The sequence below is a fragment of the Solenopsis invicta genome, chromosome 4 (genome assembly GCF_016802725.1).
Source record: "Solenopsis invicta isolate M01_SB chromosome 4, UNIL_Sinv_3.0, whole genome shotgun sequence".
Taxonomy (NCBI): Eukaryota; Metazoa; Arthropoda; class Insecta; order Hymenoptera; family Formicidae; genus Solenopsis; species Solenopsis invicta.
The window spans coordinates 24,447,089-24,472,732 of record NC_052667.1 but is presented as its reverse complement, the minus strand read 5'-3'; the positions used below and the strand labels follow the sequence as shown (position 1 = coordinate 24,472,732).

Genomic DNA, 25,644 nt, shown 5'->3' with positions numbered 1-25,644 from the left:
TAACTTTGTAATGTTGTAACAGAACATGTAATTTTGTCAAAAAAAGAAATAGAGAACTATAAGATTAAACGAGACTTAGTACTATTGCGTTGATATCACATTGAAGTTGCGTACTTTATTCAAGTGCAGTATCTATAGACAAGATGGATTTTTTCGCGCGACGGTAGAGCAAAGAAAACAGTAATGTAGCTGTGTAGCAAAATTGTCGCGTATAATGTCTTGGCGGACTCGTCATAGGATAGACTAGACTAAGTTGAGGTAAATATATATTATTTTACTATGGATTTATAAATGAAAAAGAAGCAATAAAAAAACATAGGATTAAAGAATCTTTTTGTAAAAAAATGTGTATGGGCTCTTGAGAATCTCCCTTTTACTACTACTTGAGTACTTCACTGAAGTCTCATCGCGCATGTGCGAAATAATCTGGACCGTCCAACAACACTTTTCGTGTGACGCAAGCTGTGTGTGACGTATTGGTACATCCTGTAAGTAAAAAATATTTTTCGATGTCATTATTTTGCTCTCATTAGTAAATATTGAACATTATTACCAATTACTTTTGCTCATCTACACAGACGACAATTAGTGAACAAATATACACTAGTATTATATATTGTATTTTATTTCGTATATTGTATTCGCCCCAACAAGTTGTTACTTCCACATCCAAGTCGAGGTAAAATGTAACATCGCACATTGGTCATCAACATCAATTCAATACTGATTTGATCGAAATGGACGTCTATTTCGTTATGTATTGTTACCATTTCTCACTAGGAACTGTACAAATATAATAAAGTAAAAATATTTTTAGATTAATTTCATTACTACTTATAAATTGGTAGCATTATTCCCTTTGTTCTAGCCAAGCTTTCACATTAAAGTATATGTATGAAATATGTTGCTACGACCCTGGTGTCGCGGGATCCGCTATTTCAGGTCCACCTGTTATCCCAGCCAGCTGTTATCGATTGACGAGAGGCGCGACCCTTGAAAATTTATTCCTTACCGACGGATTGTGGATTGATTTTTGACTCGAGTTTCGTTTTCGCGCTGTCACACGCGGGCTTTTGTAATTTCTGCGTATTAAAAGTCACTACAAAAGTAACGTATCTTTTTTTTAGTGTGCGAGTACCGTGAATTAATTTTAAGATAATTTTTAAAGTTAAGCACACTTAACTCAATAATTTTATCATAACATTATTATATCAAACATGAACAAGTAAATAGTAAAGAAGAAAGTGTACACTCTGATTTTCGATAGAAAACGATTGCAAAATTTTCATTTTGTCATGTAAGAAAATATCCACTACAATGTCGTTAATCGTTAAGAAAAAGTGATAAATATTTTCATCTCTTTTATATTATTGCATTTTATTTTTTTTATTATTTATATTGTTTAGTTAATAAAGTTTTGCAGATAAAAAAACAGGATACGGTACGAAAATGGATAGGTGGGAACGTGTCATGAAATGTATTCTGCTTACTGTAAACGTTGTCATCCTCGTAAGTTTAATCTCGCACTTTTCTGAAGATATAGCTTAATCCAAGTAAATTTACAATTTATTTATGATGCCTCTAGATTTTCGGAACTATCACAACCATTACAAGCGTGTGTCTGATTAGCAAACCATCATATATAGCAGAAACAAAAGGTTTCTTTAATGCTATATTTATTGCATTACTGATTGTCGGAATCATTTGGATGTCTATCGCCATTTTCGGAATCGTTGCCGTCTTGCGGAAAGTCAAGTGTATGCTCCTGACAGTAAGTACCCTAGTGAAAATTATTTTCAGAAAAGCAACTCAATATTAGATTACATCTCGCCCTGATAAAATAAATTCTAATGTTCACAAAACGTTGACGATAAATCAAGACACCGAGACAACTCGTAAACATCTTAGAAATCTTAAAGAGAATACGCGTGGCAGTCTCTAAAACATCATTTTTTCAGAACTTTTACATGATCTGAATCACTTTTTGGAAATACTGAAAAATCTTTTCTTACGTCTTTTCATATAATATATGTAAATTTTAAAATACTCTAAGGTTCGTATATAAAAATTTGTGACAGTTTCTAAAATCAAATCAACAATTGTCAATGGCTAAAGGAACAAAGCTAAATCGTCGTACTATACTATATATAAACAATCTTTAATATACTTGTAATAACGATAAACTTCGAATTCTAAATGTTTCAACGTCGAAAACAGCGACTAGCTATCATCGCAGATGTTGTGTATTTTGACTTTGTGTATTGAAGGGTTAATAGTATAATATTAAATTACTAATTTATGTAAAATTATATAACATTAAAAGTTTTATAGCGCGCGCGTAACGCGCGCCTGTTTTATCTAGTATTTAAAAAAATAAAATGTTTTTCTTCACAATCGGAAAAGTCTTAGAAAATTCTTATGAAAACTCGAGGCCTCAGGAAACTATCTTTAAGCATGTACGCCGAGATTATGTTTCCAATATACGCACTCAAAGTACAGATTTCATGTAAAATTGTTATGTCCAGCCATAAAGAAAAGATAGCTAAAGGGCAAGGCCATTTGGAACCAAGAACGCAATAAAAACTTTAATCATGGCCGTACTAAACGGACATACGACACGAGGACGAACGCACTTTTATGACTCTGAAAATTGGGTCAGCGTGTTACGACACGCTTAACTCCTTTCAAGAATCGTGCAATCGTTGGTCCTGATTTTACTCAGAGAATCTGTAAGAAAAGTAAAGATAATTAATAAAGACTCTTTTGAATCGAATCGAAGCAGAGTTCGATTCAATTCAGAAAAAGTAAGAATAAGTGGGGAAGAAAGTTGAATTGGAAGTGGATTGAGAGGGAAAGAGTAACGAATTTAGAATGTATACTTCTTATACAGCGAGAGACAGAGGGAAAAGAAAATAAGCAAAGAAAATAAAGATAAAAATAAACGAAAAGGAAAACCGGTTGTTGGGAACTTACTGAGAGGGCGGCAATGAGACGGTGATGACAATGTGACGCTCGGCGGCGCGGATTTGGCTGGCGATGATGGCAAAGTGACACGCAGAGTGGATTCGGCTGAGAATGGTGACAGCGGATGGCGGATGGTCAGTCTCTGGCCCTCTGGGTGCTTCACACTCGCGAGGACACTCATTGATCGAGAGGTTTTTCTTCGAGGGCGCGTCTTATTGAAAGAACTTTACGAGGCAACTACAAGTCCGCGTGTCATCAATGACTTACTATAGTTACGGATAGACCGCGACTCCGAGCGTCACACTCAAATATATAACACGTCACGAACTGTGCAACAGATTAAAGTTAATAAAATGGAAAGAAGCATCCTCCGCTTAGAAAGGTCTCCTATTTATATTAGTTTTGGCCTATGATTCTTGGGGGCGTAACCGATTTTATTTATTGAAACTCTTATGCACTCTTCCACAAGTTTCGGTTTAATGACACTCTTTGTCTCTAACGCTTCGCCAACAAGACACGTGTCAGGCGTTAAAGAACGCCGTCCACTTAAGGAGTCTCATAATTTCTTTACGACAGGCTTTTCAGTAAAGAGCGTGAACGACCCATTAGCGAACTGCAGAGAATCACAATTCTTCGAGCGATTTATTGTAGCGTGAACGCTGAGTTTTTGGAAGCTGAAAGGGCTGCGTGTTCGTGCCTATCGATTTTCTGATTTTAACGTCTGCTAACGGAGCTTATGCGTATCTAGTGCTGGGCAACGGTGTATCCGTTTTCGAAAGAAAAGAATTGTTACTCCGCAAGACGTAACACAATCATCCAACAACAAAACTTTGCCGGAATGTCTTAATAATTATTAAATTAGTCAAATCTTTTCTAAGAGAAAAGTATAAAATAAATTAGCAATGTGATGTTAAAAAGTAAAAAAGATGTGAAAGAGTGAGAAAGTAAATATATATATTTAAAAGTTAATTATATAAATTCATAGCCATAATTAGCTGAAATCATCTTAGAGAAAACTTGTGTTATTTAAACTACAAGTTAATAATGTGAAGTTCAAATAAGAAAATGACGAGGAAAAAGTGGGAGAAATTAGGAGAGAAAAAGAAAACACTTATTCTAACAGGAAATGTTAAGAGCAAGACAATAGAAGTAAAGATATAACGATCAAAAAGCTGAATCGGTATTACTTTGATTATTAAGCCTTATTTTTTTTTTTTTTTTTTATGACCATCTCAAACATAGATCTTTTAAAATATGATGGCTTATTGTCCGAGATTTTTACGTGTTTTGAATGAAAATTGTGATTCTTTTCAATTCTATGATTGAAAATTATAGAAGAAGATCCATAACTCTTTCTTATAATATTGCAATATTCTTAAACTCTAGTTTTTAGCCATCTTTTTGTATGACCAACATATGGGGGCGTCGAATAGCGCCGTCCTTTAATCTTATACATTCTTGAAGATATTCAAGTTGCTTAAAACTTATTAAAATGAAGAAAATTAACTTTCTTGCGACGTGACTGATACACTGATTAATAAAATTCGTTTTTTTCAGTACGCCATAATCATATTTATATTGTTTGTGATGAATGTAATCGGTCAAGTTGAGCAATACAATTCCCAGAAAGAAATGATAAAGTTATTAGAGAAGAGATTGAAAAGTTCGATGCAACTTTACAATGATAATATATTTGTTCGCAACTTCTGGGACATGACACAGTCGACGGTAAATAATTCCCATTACGTAAATAAAAATTAACTTATTTATAAAAAGATCAAACGAGACATGATCCAAAATTTGTTTTAAACTTCTCGAATTAAATTATGGTTTAGACCGTCTCACAGTTAATTTAATTCTTGATTTTAGTACGAGTGTTGTGGCCTTAACAGCTGGAAGGACTGGAAAGTAAATGGTCTTACAGTACCAGACAGCTGTTGTAAATCTGACCAGGTAAAAGTCAGTTACATTTTCATACGATTGTATAAAATAGATTATCAGTGAACCGCGTTTAATAACGGTAATTCGATAAGCGCATCTCAGAATATAAAACCCGACATGTTCATAAACGTCTCTTCGTTGCATAATAACGTTCATTTTCATTGAAGTCAATTAATTGAAAGATGATGTTCTGATTTTAGTTTTGTACAAAATAAAATTTTGATTGATAGGTACTATGACGATTTTTTAGAGAACATATTAGAGACTTGCAATTGCATCACAAACAGTTATTCGCAATCTAAGCGATTGTTTACGCGAGTCATACAAAAGAAATGTATCATTTTTGTAGTAAAAGAAAATAATTAACTGATTTTTACTTTTCTTTTTCCAATAAGTTATTACATCTTTACAACAATATAACTACTACAATATTAGTTAACACAATATTTTCTTGATAATAAGCTTAATATGCACTCATCATTTACTTGAAACTAATAATTTACTTAAAATAATCTTCTGTGTACATATAGAAAAGTTCTTAAATTACTTATCTCAAATATTTCTTATCTGACATTTACATATCCGAAAATCAAACACAAGTTTATCATAAACCTAATTTATTTAAAATATATTCTGAATCTCAGTATTTTAAAAATAACTGAAATCTAAAGGAGAATAGTAAGATAACTGTCTACTAAAGTGCAAATTAGATAAAGTAAGATATCGCACCTATTAAAAAGACATTCCTTTATACATTTTAAATGTTTTTAGAGTCCACATCGGCAATAATGATATTTAGAAAATTATAATTGAATCCTACCATTTTAGAATTTTTTGATGAAAATAAGTTTACCTATTTGTGATAAATATATTTAAAGTCAATTATCAATTCAATATTCTTTGTCAAAGATTTTACTTACTAAAAGAAAAAATGTAAATTAAATAATTAGTTTACTTCACAGTAGAATTGACATTTTCCACATTAATCTGTCCCGCTGGAGTTTCATTAATACGGCTACAATGACTTAATTCAGACAGTCCTAACCGTCCTGTAGGCCTATTCTCGAACTTTGTAACAACAAATTCGGTATCGTTACAGTGTCGTTGCGCAGATATTATACATGGTAGAAAAGCTGCGCAACGACACGTAACGATATCCCTAGCTGTCGTTAAGAGTTACAGAATACACCTACTGCATCTTTCACGCTTTTATTCTATCGATCAGCTTTCTGACAGATTAAAAAATCGAGTTTTGTAGACCTTTCTCATAATCGTCTAATCTATCCGTAGCAATCGGACTGCGTCCTTGACTGGCAAGTTTACGTGGAAGGTTGCATAAACGATTTACGAAGCCAAATACAGCATCTTATAATTATTGTAAATGGTATTAATGCTGCATTTACAAGTCTCTTGGTAAGAGTCCAGTTTGCATTTTTTTTGTAGAACTACTTTCAGTTAAAATTAAAACCGTGACTATAAAATTGGTTGAGCCAAAGTATTTTCTTTATGATCAAATTGATTTAAAAATTTGCACAGTATTTCTTTTTTCTCTATTAAAATAATATTTTGAGTAATATTCATGAGCACATCTTGTTTAATCAAATACTTCTTTTTCATTCTTCTATCTGTTATTATTGAATAAATAATATCTCTTTACTTTATAATGGTTTTAAATTATTGCAGTTTTTTGGATTAATATCGTCCTCTATTCTCTACAAAAAGATTAAATACCAAGAACAAAGTACATTATATGACGCTGGTCTTAATAATCAGGATCCAGAATGTATGGGTCTTCGAAATATTTAGAAGACCAAGCAACTTTACCAATTAATAAAATTAATTGTCGTCATAAACGCGGTTGATTAATTATCACATCGTGGTAATTAAAATAAAACGGATTTCTATCCCGTTGTTTCCGCAAATTTCGCTTATTTATTACATACACAGTATTATGTATCATGATTACCATCATGTTGTACATTTTAATGTAATTTAAATATTTAAGATATTTTAATTTACATGCATATTGCGTCATTCCTAAATAGCAAAACTTGTAGAAATTAGTAAAAATAGTTTACAAACTAACTTTCCCAATGCTCCAATTAATATTGTGTGTGTCTACACAATCATTTGCATAATTATTTACTCTTAAACGATATCAAATTGAATGTCTTATTACTAGATTTTTTTAATTAAAATATAATATTTAATGTTTATTTATATTTGTAATATATGTAGATATCATGCTTCGATAGTAACTAGTTGAAAAGTCAAAAGTTAAGCAAAAAGTTAAAAAGCTATTAACTTTTAACTTAATTTAGTTAATTTTAAATGCGTTAATTTTTAACTGTAACTAGTTATTTTTAAACTTTAACTTATTAACTATTCTCTACGTCAATTCTTTTTATCTGTATGAATGACAGTATAATACATAGGTACCATCCTCAGCACATGTAAAACGAATGTTTAGTGCAGGTGGTTTGCTACTTGATGACTTACAAAGAAAGTTAAACAATTGTCATTTTGAAATAACGCTCTTATTAAAATTTAATAATTACTTTAATAATAATAAATTTTTATAGGATTATATTTTATCGATATATCATATGTAAGGTTATATTTTAATACGTAAAACCATATTTTTAATAATTTAATTATAAAATGTAAAAATTGTAAAAAATACATGTCTATATGTATATAAAGAAATAATATTTCTTCTTTATTTCATATAAATTTAATTATAAATAAAACAAAAAATTTATTTGATTTAATTAATTATGATTAATTATTTGATTTATTTGATTAATTTAATCTTAAAGTAACTTTAACTGAGTTAATTTTTTATTCATATAACTTTTAACGTAACTAAATTAATTTTATATGCTATCATTAACTTAATTTAGTTAAAAAAATTTATTAGCTTGCCCAACCCTGGTAGATATTATAAAACTTGTTTTTATTACAGTCCTAATACATTCATTAGCATATTAAACTTATTACATTTGTTATTATGTTATTTACAAGTACTGTAACTGTGAAAAATGTGTTTTATTTTGATGACAAATTGAAATAAAAATTGTATTCTCACTTAGAAAGTTTATTTCAAGATTACCATAAAGAAATATATCAGGACTGTCAGAAATGCATTTTGCAATATTAAACCAGTCATACAAACATTTTGTAAACATTTTATAAACGTATGTTCGAAACGCTTTACACGTTCTAGAAATATTTCTTATGAATTAAAATGTCCACTCGAAAAACGTTAAAGAAAACCTTTCTTTTCTGGCAAAAATATATCTTAGAAACATTATAAAAATCTTCTTTAACTGTATAGAATCGTAAAAATTATATTTTATAAATTATAATTTTAGAAACGTTTCTACTATAACTTATCTTATTAGTTCTTTATAGTTATTAAACTTTGTACATGTTTAAAAACTTATATAAACCAACATGTGGTACATTCTGGGAAATTAGCGCTAAACATGAATTTCAATTTTCTAATATCAATATGTAAGAAGAATTGGCGATGCATGCGACGATGGATCACGCGACTCGCAAATATGCTTGCGCACAGTCACAAAATAAATCGTCAAGTGCGATTCATCATGATAATAGAGAACAATATGTAATCGATATAGGCAAGAGATTTTTTCGCGTCAAGAATATGAGCTTGAAATAAACAAAAACAGAGTTATTCAGTTGTTTCTAAATATTAAAGCAACTGTGGCTATAAATTTTAACCGTTACTATTAAGGCATTATTTTATTCCAAAAAAATTAGGGAAAACCGAGATTGAAAGGTAAAGATCCTTGCACAAAGCAAAAAAATAGCAATACGAATAACGATAGAAATGTTCAACCAATCAAAAACTGCGGAAAATATCAGCGAACCAATCAAGAGCTGTGAAATCAATATCTGTATTTATTCTCTATCGCTATCTCTATTCTCTCGCGTTGAATAAGGACCTTAAATTAACAGGGATTTGCAGTGTTGATAGACAGGTCGAGTTATTTTGCGCATGTGCGACGGGAGAGCAAGGAAAACAGTAGTGTAGCTATATAGCAAAAACGGGCGCGAATAAAGTTTCGGTGGATTCGTCGTAAAATAGAGTAGACTAGGTTAAGGTAAGTATATATTATTTATTTTATTATGGATTTAAATGAAAAACGAGCAGTAAAGAAACGTAATGTTAAAGAATTCTTTGTAAGCGAATCTCTCTTTTACTATTAGGACCTTAACTTATTATACTATTGGGTACTTTACTGAAGCCTCACTGAACGCGCATGTGTGCAATAATCCGGACTGTCCAACAACACTTTTAGTGTGATGTACGCTGTGTGTGGCGTATTTGCACATCCTGTGAGTAAAAAATATTTTTTGATGTTATTATTTTGATCTCATTACTAAATATTGAACATTATTACCAATTACTTTTGCTCACATACTTAGAAGACAATTAGTGAACAAATGGTGAACAAATGAACGTTGATTTCGTTATGTATTGTTATCATTTCTCACTGGGTACTCCTGTACAAACATAATAAAGTAATAATATTTATAGATTAATTTCATTACTACTTATAAATTAGTAGTATTATTCCCCTTATTCTGGCCAAGCTTTTACATTAAAATGTATTTAAAAAATATATTGTTACGACCCTGGTGTCGCGGATCCATTATTTCGCGTCCACCTGTTATATTGCTGCCAGCTGTTATTGATTGATGAAAGGCGTGACACTTGAAGATCGTTCTTTGTCTACGGATTGTGAATCGATTTTTTATTCAAATTTCATTTTCGCGTTATCACTCGCAGGTTTTTATAATTTCTCTGTAATAAAAATTATGCTACAAGAGTACGTCTTTTTTTTGAGTGCGCAAATCTCCTACCCAAAAAATTCGGATACGCCGAAATGGAAGTGCAATTAAATGTCATCTAATTCATTATTTATCAACCTATATAGTAAAAAGACACGAGAACAACGGAAACTTTATTAACTAATATGTTAATTCAATTTACATTCAAAAAGAACGAACTCAACAATAACTAATAAACGAAGGAAATCGTTGACTCTGCGAGTAATTACGAATTTACAGTCAAGTTTCCCGTTCATATCTTTAAAGATTATATAATCGCGTAATGTAATTGTAGTATTTGCAAAAAGCATTTATGAACCGATTGTAAGCAAGATTGGATTAAGACTCATGTTGTCTCTAGACATCTTTGTTAAATCTTTGCCATCTTTATTCAACTATCAAGTGTAACGTAAATTAATCAAATTTTATATTCTGCAGATTCTACTTTCTTCTTACATTATTTTATGTAAAAGATTGCAAGAATTAATTATATAATTATAAATGGTAAAATATTAAAACATGTAAACCGCGTATATATAAAACTATGTAATTTCAATGTTTAATTCGTTTTATTAAAATATTTTAATAATATAGTAACATGTTGTCAAGTTCGACCCAAAGTTAATATAAATTTTATTTTATTTAAAAAATTTTAATTGATTGCGTCAGCCACTACAAGTTAAAAAAAGTAGTTTTATAAAATGCCGCCCTTTCAAATTTGCCACCCCTAGATAATAGCCTAAATTAGACTTTGGAGCTAATTCAGCCCTGATTGTAAGCTATTTATAAAAACGCGTTTTAAGTTTTTACTTCGTCATATAAGATATCCTCTACAACGTCGTTAATCATTATTAAAGAGAAGTGATAAATATTTGCAAGCTACTGTACCTTCATTTTTTTAACATTATTCCATTTTATTGTTTATTTTATTAGTATATTTTATTTATATCATTTTGTTAACAAAATTTTGCAGATAAAAGAGGACAGGATAAGATACGAAGATGGTTAGTTGCAAATGTTTCATGAAATGTCTTCTGTTTATTGTAAACCTTGTTATCCTCGTAAGTTCTAGTCTCGCACGTTTCTGAAGATATACTTGCGTAATAATGTATATATAATTACATTTACTATTTATGTATGCTCTAGATTTTCGGAACTCTCGTAATTATTGGAAGTGTGTTCTATCTGAATGGTGCTATGGATAGAACAAGCACGCCATTATGGATAAAACAAACAGGATACACAAATTTAGATGTCGTATTTATCGCTTCACTAGGAATCCTCATAATATCTATCGCCATCTTCGGAATCGTTGCTGCCTTGCGGGAAGTCGAATGTATGATCTTGACAGTAAGTACTCTAATAAAAATTTTTCTTGAACAAGCAACTCAATATCAAAATAATTTTTACCCTGATAAAATAAACTGTAATGTTTATGAAACTTTGACGATGGATCAAGGCACCAAGACAACCTATGAATTTCTTGAAATAATACCCATCTCTAAAACATAATTTTCTCAGAACTTTTATGAAATGGAACACTTTTTAGAAATATTTTTTAGAAAGTCTTATTTTTTAAAAACATAGTCAATGGAAACAAAGGATATGCGAATCAAACCCGGTAGTTGGTGCGTCAATAATACAGTACGTATTTAGTAAATGTATTTAGACTATTTAGTAAATGCTTAATGCAACAATAGCGTAAATAATCATTCTTATACATAAGTAAGCATCATGTGCGTTTCGACTTTCTTTCATTCTTAACAATGGTTAGTAATTAAAGAAATTAACTTAGTGATCATTGGACGAAGAAAAACATTATAAAAATTTAAAAATTTTCAAGACTTCTCAAGATAATGTCCAACAAGGTTGAGCCAGATGGACTTGAGATAGATTTACTGTAAACAGCATTGCCACATCACGCCCTTTAACAAAGCGTTGAAGTCAAATCGTAAAATCACAATAAAATAGTCAATTGAGTAAAACAGATTTAAAAAGTCAACATAATTGAGTCGGAGATCAAAACAAATATAAAAATGTATAATAAGTATAATAAATACAGCGGTATAATAAATACAGTATTAGTCGATGTTTCATCGTCAACGATACAAGTGAGAATGGTGAAAACGGTATAAATAAGAATTCTCACTACTCGTATTATCTCATCCGAACTATCACATTCGAACTATTCTTTAATATTATAAATTTTAAAATATTTCAAAATTCACATACAAAAAGTGCTAAAAAAAAGTATATTAAAAAAGTATACTTTCTAAACATTTCAGAAAAATTTTCCAATTTGTGTATAAAAATTTTGAAAAAAAATTTTACCAGGGTACCAAAGATTTATTTTCGAATCGGAAAAATATTTTAAGTAAACATCTCAATTTTCAACGTTCACGTTATTTGGCAACTAAATGATGAGTTTAATCACTGTGGAAGAGGAACTATTTAGAATTGATTAAATGTAATGATCTTAGATAGATTTTCGAAGTTAGTTTAATCGCTTAAAAGATTTAAGATAAAGAATATCGATTTCTAACGACATGGTCGATAAAATTCATTTCTTTTTAGTACGGTATAATCATGTCTCTATCGGTTATGATTGCGATAATTGTCAACGCCTTACAATACAATTACAACAAGGAAAAGATAGAATTCAAGCAAAAGATGAAAAATAATAAGCTGCAATTTTACTATGATGATAATATTATTCGCAACTTCTGGGACGTCACGCAATCGACGGTAAATAATTCCCTTTACGTAAATAAAAGTTAATTTATAAAAAAATCGAAAGAGACACAACTCAAAATTTGTTTTATCCTTTTAGAATCCAATTATTGTTTGAAATGTCCTAAAGCTAACTTAATTCTCGATTTTAGTACCAGTGTTGCGGCGTTAATAACTGGGAGGATTGGAAAACACATGGTCTTGAAGTACCAGACAGCTGTTGTAAATTGGACCAGGTAAAAATCAATTATGTTTTAATGCAGTTGCATGAAATGGTTTATCAATTCAATGTGCTTAATAACGGTAATTTGCTATGCACATTGCACATTTCTTAATATAAAACGCATCATGTTTATAAGCGTCTCTTCGTTGCTTAACAACATTCAATTTTATCAAAGTGAATTAATTAAAAGATAATACTCTGATATTAGTTTTACACAAAATAAAATTTTTTTTGATTGATTTGTTTTACGTTTATTCAAATACAATTTCTTTTGCACGTTTCAACTGTCTTTGGAGTCTTCATCTACAATGGTAATATCTAATGTTATGGGTTAGTCATTAAAATAATATAAAAAAAGTCGCCAGTACTGGCACCCTCCATTTGGTTTTTGAATAATATTTCTTCGCACTTATCGGTTTTCTGACAAACTGAAGCATCAAGTCTTGTATCCCTTTCTAATAGTCGTCCAATCTGCCCGTAGCTAGTGGACTGCATCATCAACAGGTACACCGAAAATGTTTTCAAAGCTTATGAAGAAGGTTGCATAACCAAAGCACCGCGTCTCATGCAGCATTATGAAAACGTTGCAAATATTTCTAGAATTATATTCATAAATCTCATGGTAAGAGTCCAATTTGCATTTTTTGTAGCACTATCCTCAGTTAAAATAAAAGCCTCAACTTTAAACTTGGCCAAGCCCAAATAATATGCTTTATGATCGAATTATTTAAAAAAATTGCACAATATCTTTTTTCGTGTACTAAAATCATATTGTGACTAGCATTCTTGAGTATACTGTGTTTAAGCAAATATTTCTTTTCCTTTCTTTTATCACCTACTATTTAATAAATAATATTCCTTTAATTCCTATAATGATTTCAAATTATTGCAGTTCTTGGGAATGAAATTCTCTTTTGCGCTTTACGGAACGATCAAACGACAACAAAATATAGTCTTCCTAATAAAAAGGGTCGAGAAAGTAGTGGATCTCCAAAATCTTTAGAAGATTCGAGCAGCTTTACCAATCAGTGAAATTACTTATCGCCATAAACGCGGTTAATCGCATCATGATTATAAAAAAAAGAAACAAATTTCTATTCGGTTGTTTATGCAAGTTTCGCTAATTTATAACACACACAATATTATGCACCATAATACTTTACATTTTTATGTAATTTATATGTTGAAGATATTTTAATTTAATTGCGTATTACATCATTTCCAGATACCAAAGCCTGCAGAGACAGATTTTGAGCAGAGCATGCTACTGATTTTTGGTAGCAGAAAGGTGTTGTGCGGCTAGCCTACATCATACAAAAAGATGCGAGTCTGACCCTCGGCTGGCGTACGGCTAGTGCACGAGTCGAGCCCAAGCTCGAAGACGCCTGGATAGTGAGGACCCGAGAGGGACTCAAGAGACGGATGAAGAGTCCGATTGAATTGAAGAATATGTATATTTGTGTACAATTGCTTCGGTTTCTCCGTTGTTACAGCTCTTGATGTAGGCTACAGCGATGTTCGTATGCGTACTGTGTATTGCTATGTTTGGTGTCGCGATGCTTCGTCGTAAGATGACAGTACTACTATGCGAGGTATTCCAATGCTTCGTGCATTGACAGCTAGTATAACTTCTTAATGTGCTCTCCATCACTTGAGTGTCGAGCGACGCTTTTTATATGTAATGATTGCGCTAAGACGCTGCTTGGCGCAATTGTTTTTCTTCTAAGTTAGCGTTTTCAATTCATTTAGGACGTGATGATTCGTTAGATTTTCGGGTTTTTGGGTTTGCCTTGCATTGTGAAAATGTTTTACATTCAATTTTTGTGACACGATAACCTAATTCCGGTTATCATGCACTGTATTATTGCTAGGCGATAACGAAGACAACAAATTACACACGAGCACCGAAAGAAAAATTATGATTAAAATTAAGAAATTTTTTCTTTAAACATATTTTTTCAAGTTGAAGTAAAACTTTTGAGAAAAATAAAAATTTATTTGATTTCAAGAAATGACGTTATTAGCTTTCACTAAAGTAAATAAATTATTTGTTCAAATTATTTATTTAATTGAAATAAATAACTTTTTAATTCAAAGAAATACTGATGGAATTATAAAAAATAATTTCCTTGTTTTTTATTTAAAAATATTTCTTTCATTTAAAAAGGGATTTTTGTTGCTCAGCCAAATTATTTCTTTGATTCTAATAAAAAGAAATAACCAAGAAATTTCTTTACATCAAAGAAACTTTTGTTTGACCGTATAGCAATGCACAAATTTGTTTTATACAAACAAATTTTCTTTGATTCGAAGAATCTTTTTTCTGGGTGAGGTCTGTAATAACGTTGATGTCAAAACAACCGTTACCATATGACTGAACACAAAATACCAGCAGATTATTAGCAGAATTAATCAGAATTTGCAGCTCTTATTCGATTTTTGTCATCATCTGCTGACATAAGGAACCTTTGTTAACAGATTTTCGGCAAACTAATCTAACAGATAACTATAGATTTGCAGTGAAAATCTGATCAAATTTAATGCCAATTCGTTAACAAACTGTTAGCATTTTACTATATGGGATCAGTATATTTATGTATCATATATATATTTTATATTTTGTGTTATAATAAATGTAAATATGTGTACATATAATACTGTGCGTCTGTACAACCCTTTTAATAATTACTAATTATTAATTGATATCAATCTCTCGTTATAAAATTTTTTTTAAAAGTAATTTTTAATATTTATTTACTAATATTAAATAAAAAAATTTGTTTTTGATTAAAGTCTTATATACATTAGCATATTAAGGCCAATTGTTTTAAAATTAAAACAATTTCTTTTTGTTTATTTACAAATATTTTATATAAAAAATTAAATAACAAAAAAAATAAATAACACATTTTATCTTGGTGAGCAATTAAACTAAAGATTTTATTCTTACTTGGTTTATCACAAGATTTCTATAAAAAGAACTTTTTTAAAAATAAAATTAATTAAATCGACTTAGATACTTTCATTAAAGTAAAAATTGTTATTTACTAAGTTTAATATAAAATTGAAACTAAACTAGTTTTTTTTATTTAATCCTTATGTCCCGATAAAAAAAAATAAATTAGAACTGTCGGAAATGAATTTGCAATATTAAGCCAGGCATATGCATTTAAAAACGTTGTATAAACGTTTGTCCGAAATATTTCATATTTTCTAGAAACGTTTCTCATGAATTAAAACGTTCACTCAAACAACGTTAAATAAAACATTTTTTTTTCTAGCAAAAATACTAAAATGCCTAAGCAGAGAATAATCAGCAGAAATTAATCATAGTTTGCAGCTTTTACTCGATTTTTGCTACCAATCTACTGACATAACGTCAGCAAGCTTCATCAGATCTTCAGCAACCTGATTTAACAGATATTACTTTTCTTCTAGAAAAATAAACATAAATATTATGTACACAGAAAAAAAATTAATATCAAATTAACAATCTTTGTTTCATATATAAGCAAGAATATAAAATTTACTTCGAAAAATTTATAATCTTAAACAGACATAATTTACTTACATGAAGAAAATTTTTCTCTTCATGTAAACAAATTATGTCTGTTTAAGATTATAAGTTCTTCCAAGAATACTTTATATTCTTGCTTATATATAAAACAAAGATTGTTGACTTGATACTAATTTTTTTTCTGTATATGTAATAATAATAACAATAAAACAATTATAAAAAAAATGTTCTTTGTTAAAGATAAACTTTACTTACTAAAAAAAAAAAATAAATAAATTGAGTAATCAGTTTAGTGCTTCGCAACAGAATTGATACTTTTTGCATTGATCTATCCCGCTCAAGTCTCATTAATTTGGCCACAATCATTTAATTCAGACAGTCCTATCTGCCCTGCACCTTTTACACTTTTATTCTTTCAATCAGCCTTCTAACAAATTGAAAAATCGATTCTTATAACTCTTTCTCATGGTTGTCCGATCTGCCCGTAACTATTTCACTGCAACGCCGACTGGCACACCAAAAATATTTCTGAAGCTTACACGAAGGAGAGTTGCATAAACCAGAGGCAGCATTTTGCAGGTATTACAAAAATGAGTAAAACTGGATTCACATGTCTTTTAGTAAGAATCTAGTTTGTATTTTTTTTTGTGGCACTATCTTTAATTAAAATTAAAGTTTTGATTATAAAATTGTTAGAGCCCAAGTATTTCCATTATGATCGAATTAATTAAAAAATCTGCAGTATTTTCTTTTTTTCTATTAAAATCGTATTGTGACTAGCATTCTTATTTAAGCAAATATTTCTTCCTTTCCTTCTATCCCTCTCTCATTTTTTAATAAATAATATCGTCTTAATTCTTAATGATTTCAAATTATTGCAATTTTTGGAATGATATTCTCCTGTGCAATCTACAAAAAAGATCAAACATAAACAAAATATAATCTAACTTTACCAATTAATAAAATTACTTGTCGCCATAAACGCGATTGATCACATTGTAACAATAAAAAAATGTACGGTTTTCTATTCTTGTTTCCGCAAGTTTCAATAATTTATAACAAACATAACATTACGCATTATGATTATCATTATACTTTATATTTTTTATATAATGTATACGTTTAAAATATTTTAATTAATTTAGAATGCCCAATCCCCGCAATGACCTGCTTTACTACAGTAAAGGTGTGAGTGAATATTACACCGATAAAATTTTATTGAAATCGCATCTCGCTGGCTCCCCTTGTTAGTGCCGCTGCGTTAGTAACACGTTAGTTGCCTAGCTCTTCATTTCGTGTTTCGTGTGGCGTACGCTGTGTATGACATATCTGGACATCATAAAAGTAAATATTTCGATGATATTATTTTGGTCTCATTAGTAAAGTGAACGTTATTAGCAATACGCGTTATTAGCATTCTGCTCACATACTTGGAAGGCAATCAGTGAACAAATATACAATATTATAATATTATATATTATATTTTATTTAGTATATTGTACTTGTAACGTTGATACTTCCAACTCAAAGTCGGGATAAAAAGTAATATCTCACATTGGTCATTTGATCGAAATCGATGTTGATCGTGAAGATTCAAATTCCCTCAAAATGTTAAAAATTATTTACGCAACACTGTGGCAGAAAGTTATATAAATAGCATGACCTTAAGTCAATTTACGGAGACATTACTGAAGGTAAAATATATTAAACCTTTTTAATATAAAATCGTCACATAATTCTTTTTTTTTATATTTTATTGAATTGCCGTTATTGCTTTATTTCTCCTTTTATTTTTATTTAATTTTAATACAATATTTTTAATCACATTTAGCAATTTATACAGAAATCCGTTCAATTTTCTTTTTTCTGAATTTTTTCTCCTAGGAAAATAATCATGAACATTTTGTGTGTAATAATAATAATAGTAACAATAACAATATTACAGAATTATATGTTTCATATTTAATAACTTTGTTCCCTAACTGTATTTTCTTCAAAAAAAAATAAAAGTTGTGATGTACAAAACTAAAGTATTCCCCAAGATATTCAAAAAATCAAGTTAATAACACAAAAAATTGCCGTTTATACGTTAAAAAAAAATTGATAAAATCACATCCTATTTCCGAAAAATTCCTAGATACACCAACATGGAAGTGCAATTAAATATTACATGTATAATTTATTAAAGGCCGGTTTTACAACCTCCGCTTGATTTAACTGACCTGATTTAAGTGTCAACCGTAATTGGTTATTTCTCGTCAATTCTGTTTAACGACAAATGATTGGTCAATTGCGATTGAAAAATTAGCCGATTAGGTCAACCGGAGATTGTGAAACTAGTCCAAGGAAATGAGAAGAGGATACATGTGCCTAGAGACATTAAAAATAGCTTTATATTCATAAAACTTTTTCTCTGAACATATTAGAGGTTTGTACTAATGTTTTATATATATGGTTTTGTTTATGAAATATGTAATTTTTTAATTAAAAATATTAAAAAATGAAAGAGATATCGCCATTGGCATCAGATATGTTAGTTGCTGTAGCTGTTTCCGGTATCCATTGTAGAATCTATATAGTTCATCTGAAACACAAAACTGCAGTATATTCTTAAAATATATAGTTAAATCTAACTTTTGTCGTAGCGAATTTTTAAAATTCGCGTTTATTACAAAATGGCGTTTATATAAATTAGGAATCCAAATTATCGCCTAAAATTAAAACGGTTTTTTGGCTGTTAAAGAAAACTAAGAAATTTAAAAAAATCTCCTACGACAAAAACTGCGTATTTTCATACTGAATAAATAGAAAAAAAGTCCGAATTCTATTTATCCATTTGTTTTCGAAATATTTTAGGTATCGATTTAGAAAACACGCGCGGTTTCAAAAGAAAACAACATCTTTTTAACTTTTTAATTAAAAAATTACGTTTTATTAACAAAAATATATATAAAACAATAGTACAAATCCCGACCTGTAATAGATTCGAAGAAAAAATTCATCAATGTAGGATTATTTTTGGTTCCTCTAGGTACATGTAACCCCTTAATCTTCGCCCACATTCGTCAAATAATATTTTATATTGTATATGATAATATCTTATATTAACCTATAAAGTGGCCAGCCACGAGAACAAAAGAATCTTTATAATATATTAACTAATGTGTTAATTTAATTTATATTTAGAACGAACTCAACGATGACTAAAAAATGAAGAAAGTTGCTGACTGTGCGAGTAATTGCGAATTACCAAATTTCACATTAATGTCTTTGAAGACCATTGTATAATTCCGTAAACGTAGATGTAAGTGACATTAGAGCGCGGTTGTAAACTTGTTGTAAACCATAAAAGCACGTTTCAAATTCTCATTTTATCAATACAAAATAGCAATTACAATGTCTTTAATCGTTAAGAAGTGAGAAATATTTGCGAGTTTCTTTATTTTTAACATTTTTACATTTTATTGTTTAATTTATTCACCTTTATTGTTAACATTTTTTCACCTTTATCGTTAACAAAGTTTTACAGTTAAAAAAGAATAGAATATAGTACGAAAATGGATAGCTACGGACGTTTCATGAAATACTTTCTGTTCGCCGTAAACCTTATCATCTTCGTAAGTTCTAGTCCCGCACTTTGCCAAAGATATAATATACTTGCGTAATAATATATCCAAATAAATTTACAATTTATTTATAATGTCTCTAGATTATCGCAACTGCCATAATCATTATAAGCGTGTGGGGTCTGGTTAAAATGCCAGAGTGGGTAAAACAGAAGTTCCCCGATTCGAAATTAAATGTTTTTGTTATTAATTTACTGATCGTCGGAATGATCTTGCTGTCTATCGCAATCTTCGGAATCATTGCTGCCTTGCAAAAAGTCAAGTGTATGCTTCTGACGGTGAGTATCCTAGTAAAAATTATTCTCAGGAGCAACTCGTTGTCAGTATCACGTTGCTTCTCGATATGATGAAATAAATGCAATGTTCACAAAACGTTGATCAAAACACCGAGATAAACCATAAACATCTTAAAATTTTTGAAAGTGAATACACGTACGTTAGTCTCTATAACATAATTTTTTCATAACTTTTATAAGAACTGGAACGTTTTTTCAAAAATACTGAAAAAGTCTACATTTTTTCTTAGAAGAAACTTTTTTGTAATTTTTCAAATCTTTTTTGTATAAAGTTTAGAATTTTTCAGAATTTTTTAAATAATTTTTTAACTTCTCAAAAAATTTCTCAGCTTTTTCTATAAATTAAAAGCACTTAAAAATTTTTTTTACTAATGAACAGACTTTTAGGTGGTAGGAGAAAAATTTATCAATAGTTTTTGTATCTGCTAAAATAGTATTTGTCACCTAAAGAAAAAAGCTATTAGAAGATACATTTTTTATCTGTCAATATTTATATTAATTCTACTTTTAATTTACATAAAGTTCGTGATAATTTACATAAATAAATTTATTCTGAGATTATAAATTAACTTAGTCATTTATTGTGCTTTAAAACACTTTTTTCTAATACGTACATGAATAGATATTCATGAATACATATACATACATACGAGTATAGGGCGCTGATTTAAATATCGTATGTAAGCGTCGACCCTCATGAATCTTATATATTTTCGAAGTTACAGAAAACTTATTTAGACAAAGAATATAAACTTTCTTGCGATGTAACTAATAAAAAAAACCATTTTTTTTCAGTACGCCATAATCGTATTTTTATTATTTGTGATTACGATAATCGGTACCGTCCTGCACTGTATTCACTATAACGAAAATAATAAGTCACTCGAAAAAACAATGACAAATTTGCTCAAACGATACTACAATGATAGAGAATCTACTCGCACCTTTTGGGACAAATGGCAGCCGGAGGTAAATAATTTCTGTTACGCAAATAAAAATTAATTTATAAGGAGATTGAACGAGTTATGATCCAAAACTCGTTTTAACTTTCTCGAATCCAATTATTGTTTGGGGCGTCCCAAAGCTAATTTAATTCTGGATTTTAGTTACAATGTTGCGGCGTTAATAGCTGGAAGGACTGGGAAACGCATGGTCTTAAAGTACCAGCCAGCTGTTGTATGTATAGCCAGGTAAAAATTAGTTACGTTCTCATATGAGTATATACAGAAATTAGTTAATTAATTGACCGTGCTTAATGACGGTAATTTATTAAATATACATCTTTTAATATAAAACGTGTCGTGTTTATAAGCATCTCTTCGTTGCTTCACTTCTATCGAAGTCAATTAATTGAATGATAACGTTCTGATATTAATTTTGCACAAAATGAAATTTTTCTCGATAGGACCAGAGACGATTTTTTTAAAACTACATTAAAGACTTGCAATTGCAGCTCAAATACTTACTCGCGATCTAAACGATTCTTCACGTAAGCCATACAAAAAAATATATCATTTTTGTGCTAGAAAAACGATTACTTAATTTTTACTTTTCTCCTTTTGAACAAGTTATTACATCTTTATAACAATATAATTATAACAATATTATCTAACACGATATTTTCTTGATAATAAGCATAAAATGCACTCTTCGTTTACTTGAAACAAGTAAACAATTTTACTTATAATAACCTAAACTTCTGTGTATATACAGAAAAGTACTTGAATTACTTATTTTAACTATTTCATAAACCATTACATATACAAACATCTAACACAAGTTTATGATAAACACCAAATTTATTTAAAATTTGTTCTGAATCTCAGTAATTTGAAAATAAATAAAAGTTACAAAGAGGACTACTGGCATAGTCAGTAAAAGCTAAATTAGATAGGTTAAGCTTTACACATATTAAATTACAATTTCTTTCGTTTCAACTGTCTTTGGAGTCTACATCAGCAATGATAATACTTAAAAAGTCTTCAGCCTGTCATCAATAAGCATTGAGTTCAATTTTCAAAAAATACTCCTCAATATTACGGAATAATGTTGTTATTATGTGTACAAATCAATAAGCCACGTTTTTCTAAACGGTTAAAAAATTTAAAATTAACTAATATTCCCTCTTATAAAGTTATATTAAGTTTAAGTACAAATAATAATTTAATACATTTGCACCTTTAATGAAATTATTTATCGAGAGAGAACGTTCTTTGGTTGTATAAAAATGTCTTTAATGCATTTGTATCGTGCATTTTTTAAGTATTATTTAAAATTTGTAAAAATAACAGTTTATACCACAGTATCCTTATTAAAGCGGCCATAACGTCATGGAGTAATAACCAAAGTAATTTTGATATAGGAAAGTTACCAATACGGGCACACCATTTTGTTTTTAAATAATATTTCTTAAACAAAAATTGAAATTAATTGTTCATAAACAAAAATAGAAAGTGTTTTTTATTAGATGGTATAGCAGTTTCCGTAATACTATTTTGTATTTCATAATAATTAATGTTTTCACGACATAAGATTGTCCGAGAAAATGGGCACCATAAGCAGTAATAGAAGACCGGACTAGTAATGAAAGACTAACTACAAAATAAATTAACTATGAAATAAATTAATAAACAAAGTAATAAAATATATTTTTATATGAAACAACAAACTTCATAAAATTATTAAGCTAGAATTAAATTCTTCTACTCTGAAATTTTTTGATACCTTAATAGTATATCCGACGCTATTTTGCCTACCGTAAGTTACTAAAGAAAATGTGAAAAAGTTCATGAAACATAAGTCAACATTGCACTTAAAGAATTCTTAACTATTGTCCATTCTCACAGAAAAGTGATCTATTTTACATCGCATAACGACCTTATGTTTCAAGCCGCATGTTTAATAGTGAGAACTTGGCTTACACCCGACGCGTTCTCATTCCAACGTTCTATATTGCTAAATGAGATGTTCCGGCCGTCAGGTCGTTCGCCTTCGTGCAAAATGGACCGCGGGACAGGTAATCGACGCGTGGGATTCACAATTAATGAATACTGTTCCTTAACCCTACCAGGATTTAATTGTGACAGCCTCCAGCTTAAACCGCTCGTTAGAAATACAAAGTTGTACCGTGTTATTTGTATTGGCTTTGCACAGCAGAAATACACGCGGAGCGTTTTGTAGAATTGGCGAGGATAAAGTGAGTCCGTTTTAAAGTGCTCGCCCGTCTGTTTATATTCTCGTTGCTATCCCCACGTGTTTATAACCACAAATCACATAAGACAATGCTCTTTGAGAAACAATTGTGCCTTTCGATTGGTTACTGTTCAATCGCCGTTATGAGTGCATCGCATTACGAGAAAAATATAAAAAACGAAAATATAAACAAAACAATTTTAGAAAATTACAAACTTGTAAAATAATGTAATGTTATCAATAATACTCAGTAGTGTTGCAACCATGCAATTTGCAAGAGAAAATCGTGCAAATTTTATTTTTATTTTTCAAGATTTTGTTTTAACAGATTTTTTTATAGAAAAAAGTCAGGAATATATAAACAAGTTTTTATTTCTTTAATTATCTGATCAACTCATGTTTTTGTCAATATTAATAATACAGTGCAATGTTTGTTATGGTTTCCAAGAAATTCGGAGTGCCGCTTTAAGAAGGCTTGGCTAGTACTGGCAACTTTTCCTCTACATTAATTAAATAATTTAAAACTTCAATCAAGAATATTAAATTAAAATCAAAATTCAATTTGCTCATTTATTCTAATTAGTCTTCAATATAATTTTATAATATTCTTCAAAAATGTATAAATTCTTTTTTTTTTAGTATACGATAATGAGTTAATCTAAAAGTTATGATGAGTACATTTGAAGTCGATTATCAAGAAAATATTCTTTATTAAAAATAATCTTTACTTACTTAATAAGAAAAAAGTAAATTGAGTAATCAGTTTGCTTCGCGGGTGAGAATGCTATTTCCCGCATTGATTTTACCCGTTTAAGTCTCATTAATTTAGCCGCCATTACTTAATCAATTTGGTCCTACCGCCTATCTCCCTGGTTTACCATCTTTTTCACTTTTACTCTTTTGATCGGCTTTTTGACAAATTAACGAATCAATTCTTGTAATTCTTTGTCATAGTTGTTCAATCGGACGTCGCATTGCAACGGTAACCGGAATATTTACACGGAGGGTTGCATAAACAAACTAGAAGGCCAATATTCTATAAACATTGTAAATGGTAGCACTATTCCATTCATATGCCTCACGGTAAGAGTTCAGTTTGCATTTTTTGTGGCGCTAGCCTCAATTAAAATTAAGGGAGGTACCTACTTTACAACGTTAAAAAAAAGGCAATTTTTGAAATTTTTTAATATAAAAATAAAAAGATATATTTTTTTCAAAACTATTAGGCTACTTTCCTTAATATTTTTAAAAAATATAACAAAATTTTTGTTTCAATATAATGATTTTTATATGTAATTATTGATAGTCAACCAATACCGGAAATTTAATACACATTGTTGCACACCTTGTGCACATTCTAGCAAGTACAATTTTTGTCCACAACAAAAAAATCAAACAAATATCTAATTTTTATAAAATTTTGTCCTAAATAAATTTTTAAAAAATTGTAAAGAATATAAAAAAAATTCCTGTAAAACTTTGAAAAAAAAGATTTTCTTGAAAATTGTTAAGATTTTCAATAGAATTTTTTGTTTTATACTTTTTATACAATTTTTTAAAATTTATTTAGAACAAAATTTTATGAAAATTAGAAATTTATTTGATTTTTTGTTTTAGGCAAAAATTGGGCTTGCTATAATGTAACAAGGATTACATTTCCGGTAACAGCTGACAATCAGTAATTACATCTCAAAATCATTAGCTTGAAACAAAATTTTCTTAATATTTTCTTTAAATGTTAATAGAAGTCTAAAAGTTTCAAATAGATATACCTTTTTATTTTTATTTTTGAAAATCATAAAAAGTTGCCTTTTTTTAACGTTTTAAAGTAGGTACCTCCGTTTAAAGCCTTAACTGTAAAGTTGGCCGAGCCCAAGTATTTTCTTTATGATCAAGTTAATTTAAAAATTTGCACAGTATTTTCTTTCTCCTTTATTAGAATCGTATTGTAACTAACATTCTTAAGCACATCATATTTAACAAATTTTTTTTTACTTCTTTCTTTTACTATTTAATAAATAATATCTCTTTAATTTATAATGGTTTTAAATTATTTCAGTTCTTCGGAATAATATCCTCCTGTATGCTCTACAAAAAGCTTAAAAACCAACCAAATATATTACATGAAGCTGGTCCTAATAATCAGGATCCAGAAAGTGTGGGTCTCCAAAATCTTTAGAAGATTCAAGCAGTTTTACCAATTAATAAAATTAATTGTCGCTATAAACGCGGTTGATTAATTATCACATCGTGATAATTAAAATAAAATGGATTTCTATCCGGTTGCTTTCGCAA

The 25,644-nt window shown here is 29.4% G+C and overlaps 3 protein-coding genes across 17 annotated transcripts; all 3 read left to right on the top strand.

The window, feature by feature from the left end:
• The first annotated feature begins 398 nt into the window (after positions 1-398).
• On the top strand, positions 399-7,402 carry LOC105194863 (tetraspanin-9). Of its 4 annotated transcripts, none has more exons than XM_039448341.1 (7): positions 399-488; positions 1,424-1,509; positions 1,586-1,771; positions 4,522-4,692; positions 4,834-4,917; positions 6,196-6,318; positions 6,589-7,402. In XM_039448341.1, the coding sequence occupies exons 2-7, from the start codon at positions 1,450-1,452 to the stop codon at positions 6,709-6,711; spliced, it is 747 nt and encodes a 248-aa protein (XP_039304275.1). In that variant the 5' UTR covers positions 399-488; positions 1,424-1,449; the 3' UTR covers positions 6,712-7,402. The 4 variants fall into 4 exon arrangements, with proteins under 4 accessions (XP_039304275.1, XP_039304278.1, XP_025992496.2 ...); XM_026136711.2 differs by having other exon boundaries at positions 423-488; positions 1,416-1,509; XM_039448343.1 differs by having other exon boundaries at positions 448-488; positions 1,407-1,509.
• An 899-nt stretch (positions 7,403-8,301) lies between these two features.
• LOC105194865 (tetraspanin-9) lies at positions 8,302-14,743 on the top strand. Of its 6 annotated transcripts, none has more exons than XR_005574573.1 (9): positions 8,310-9,270; positions 10,739-10,826; positions 10,912-11,115; positions 11,353-11,409; positions 12,340-12,510; positions 12,648-12,731; positions 13,200-13,340; positions 13,611-13,828; positions 13,944-14,742. XR_005574573.1 is itself a non-coding variant. In XM_011159979.3 (8 exons), exons 2-8 carry the CDS (start codon positions 10,767-10,769, stop codon positions 14,019-14,021), a joined length of 795 nt encoding a protein of 264 aa, XP_011158281.1. In that variant the 5' UTR covers positions 8,304-9,270; positions 10,739-10,766; the 3' UTR covers positions 14,022-14,743. The 6 variants fall into 6 exon arrangements, 3 of the variants coding, with proteins under 3 accessions (XP_025992485.1, XP_011158281.1, XP_011158280.1); XR_005574574.1 differs by lacking the exon at positions 8,310-9,270 and adding an exon at positions 9,293-9,724; XM_011159979.3 differs by lacking the exon at positions 13,611-13,828 and having other exon boundaries at positions 8,304-9,270; positions 13,944-14,743.
• A 2,729-nt stretch (positions 14,744-17,472) lies between these two features.
• Positions 17,473-25,644, top strand: LOC105194866 (CD151 antigen). Of its 7 annotated transcripts, XM_026136703.2 has the most exons (9): positions 17,508-17,579; positions 17,728-17,929; positions 19,422-19,539; positions 19,757-19,852; positions 19,945-20,139; positions 20,953-21,126; positions 21,264-21,347; positions 24,304-24,432; positions 25,409-25,644. In XM_026136703.2, exons 4-9 carry the CDS (start codon positions 19,793-19,795, stop codon positions 25,526-25,528), a joined length of 762 nt encoding a protein of 253 aa, XP_025992488.1. In that variant the 5' UTR covers positions 17,508-17,579; positions 17,728-17,929; positions 19,422-19,539; positions 19,757-19,792; the 3' UTR covers positions 25,529-25,644. The 7 variants fall into 7 exon arrangements, with proteins under 7 accessions (XP_011158283.1, XP_039304274.1, XP_025992487.1 ...); XM_026136702.2 differs by lacking the exon at positions 17,728-17,929 and having other exon boundaries at positions 17,477-17,579; XM_039448339.1 differs by lacking the exon at positions 19,422-19,539.

Coding starts and splice junctions, on each gene's coding strand:
- LOC105194865 (XM_011159978.3), top strand. CDS start 10,767: ATGGTTAGTTGCAAATGTTTCATGAAATGTCTTCTGTTTATTGTAAAC. Junction 10,827..10,911: donor TTGTAAACCTTGTTATCCTC/GTAAGTTCTAGT, acceptor TGTATGCTCTAG/ATTTTCGGAACTCTCGTAAT. Junction 11,116..11,352: donor TCGAATGTATGATCTTGACA/GTAAGTACTCTA, acceptor TTAAAAACATAG/TCAATGGAAACAAAGGATAT.
- LOC105194863 (XM_039448341.1), top strand. CDS start 1,450: ATGGATAGGTGGGAACGTGTCATGAAATGTATTCTGCTTACTGTAAAC. Junction 4,918..6,195: donor GCTGTTGTAAATCTGACCAG/GTAAAAGTCAGT, acceptor ATCTATCCGTAG/CAATCGGACTGCGTCCTTGA. Junction 6,319..6,588: donor CTGCATTTACAAGTCTCTTG/GTAAGAGTCCAG, acceptor AAATTATTGCAG/TTTTTTGGATTAATATCGTC.
- LOC105194866 (XM_011159981.3), top strand. CDS start 19,793: ATGGATAGCTACGGACGTTTCATGAAATACTTTCTGTTCGCCGTAAAC. Junction 20,140..20,952: donor TCAAGTGTATGCTTCTGACG/GTGAGTATCCTA, acceptor ATTTTTTTTCAG/TACGCCATAATCGTATTTTT. Junction 21,348..24,303: donor GCTGTTGTATGTATAGCCAG/GTAAAAATTAGT, acceptor TCTTTGTCATAG/TTGTTCAATCGGACGTCGCA.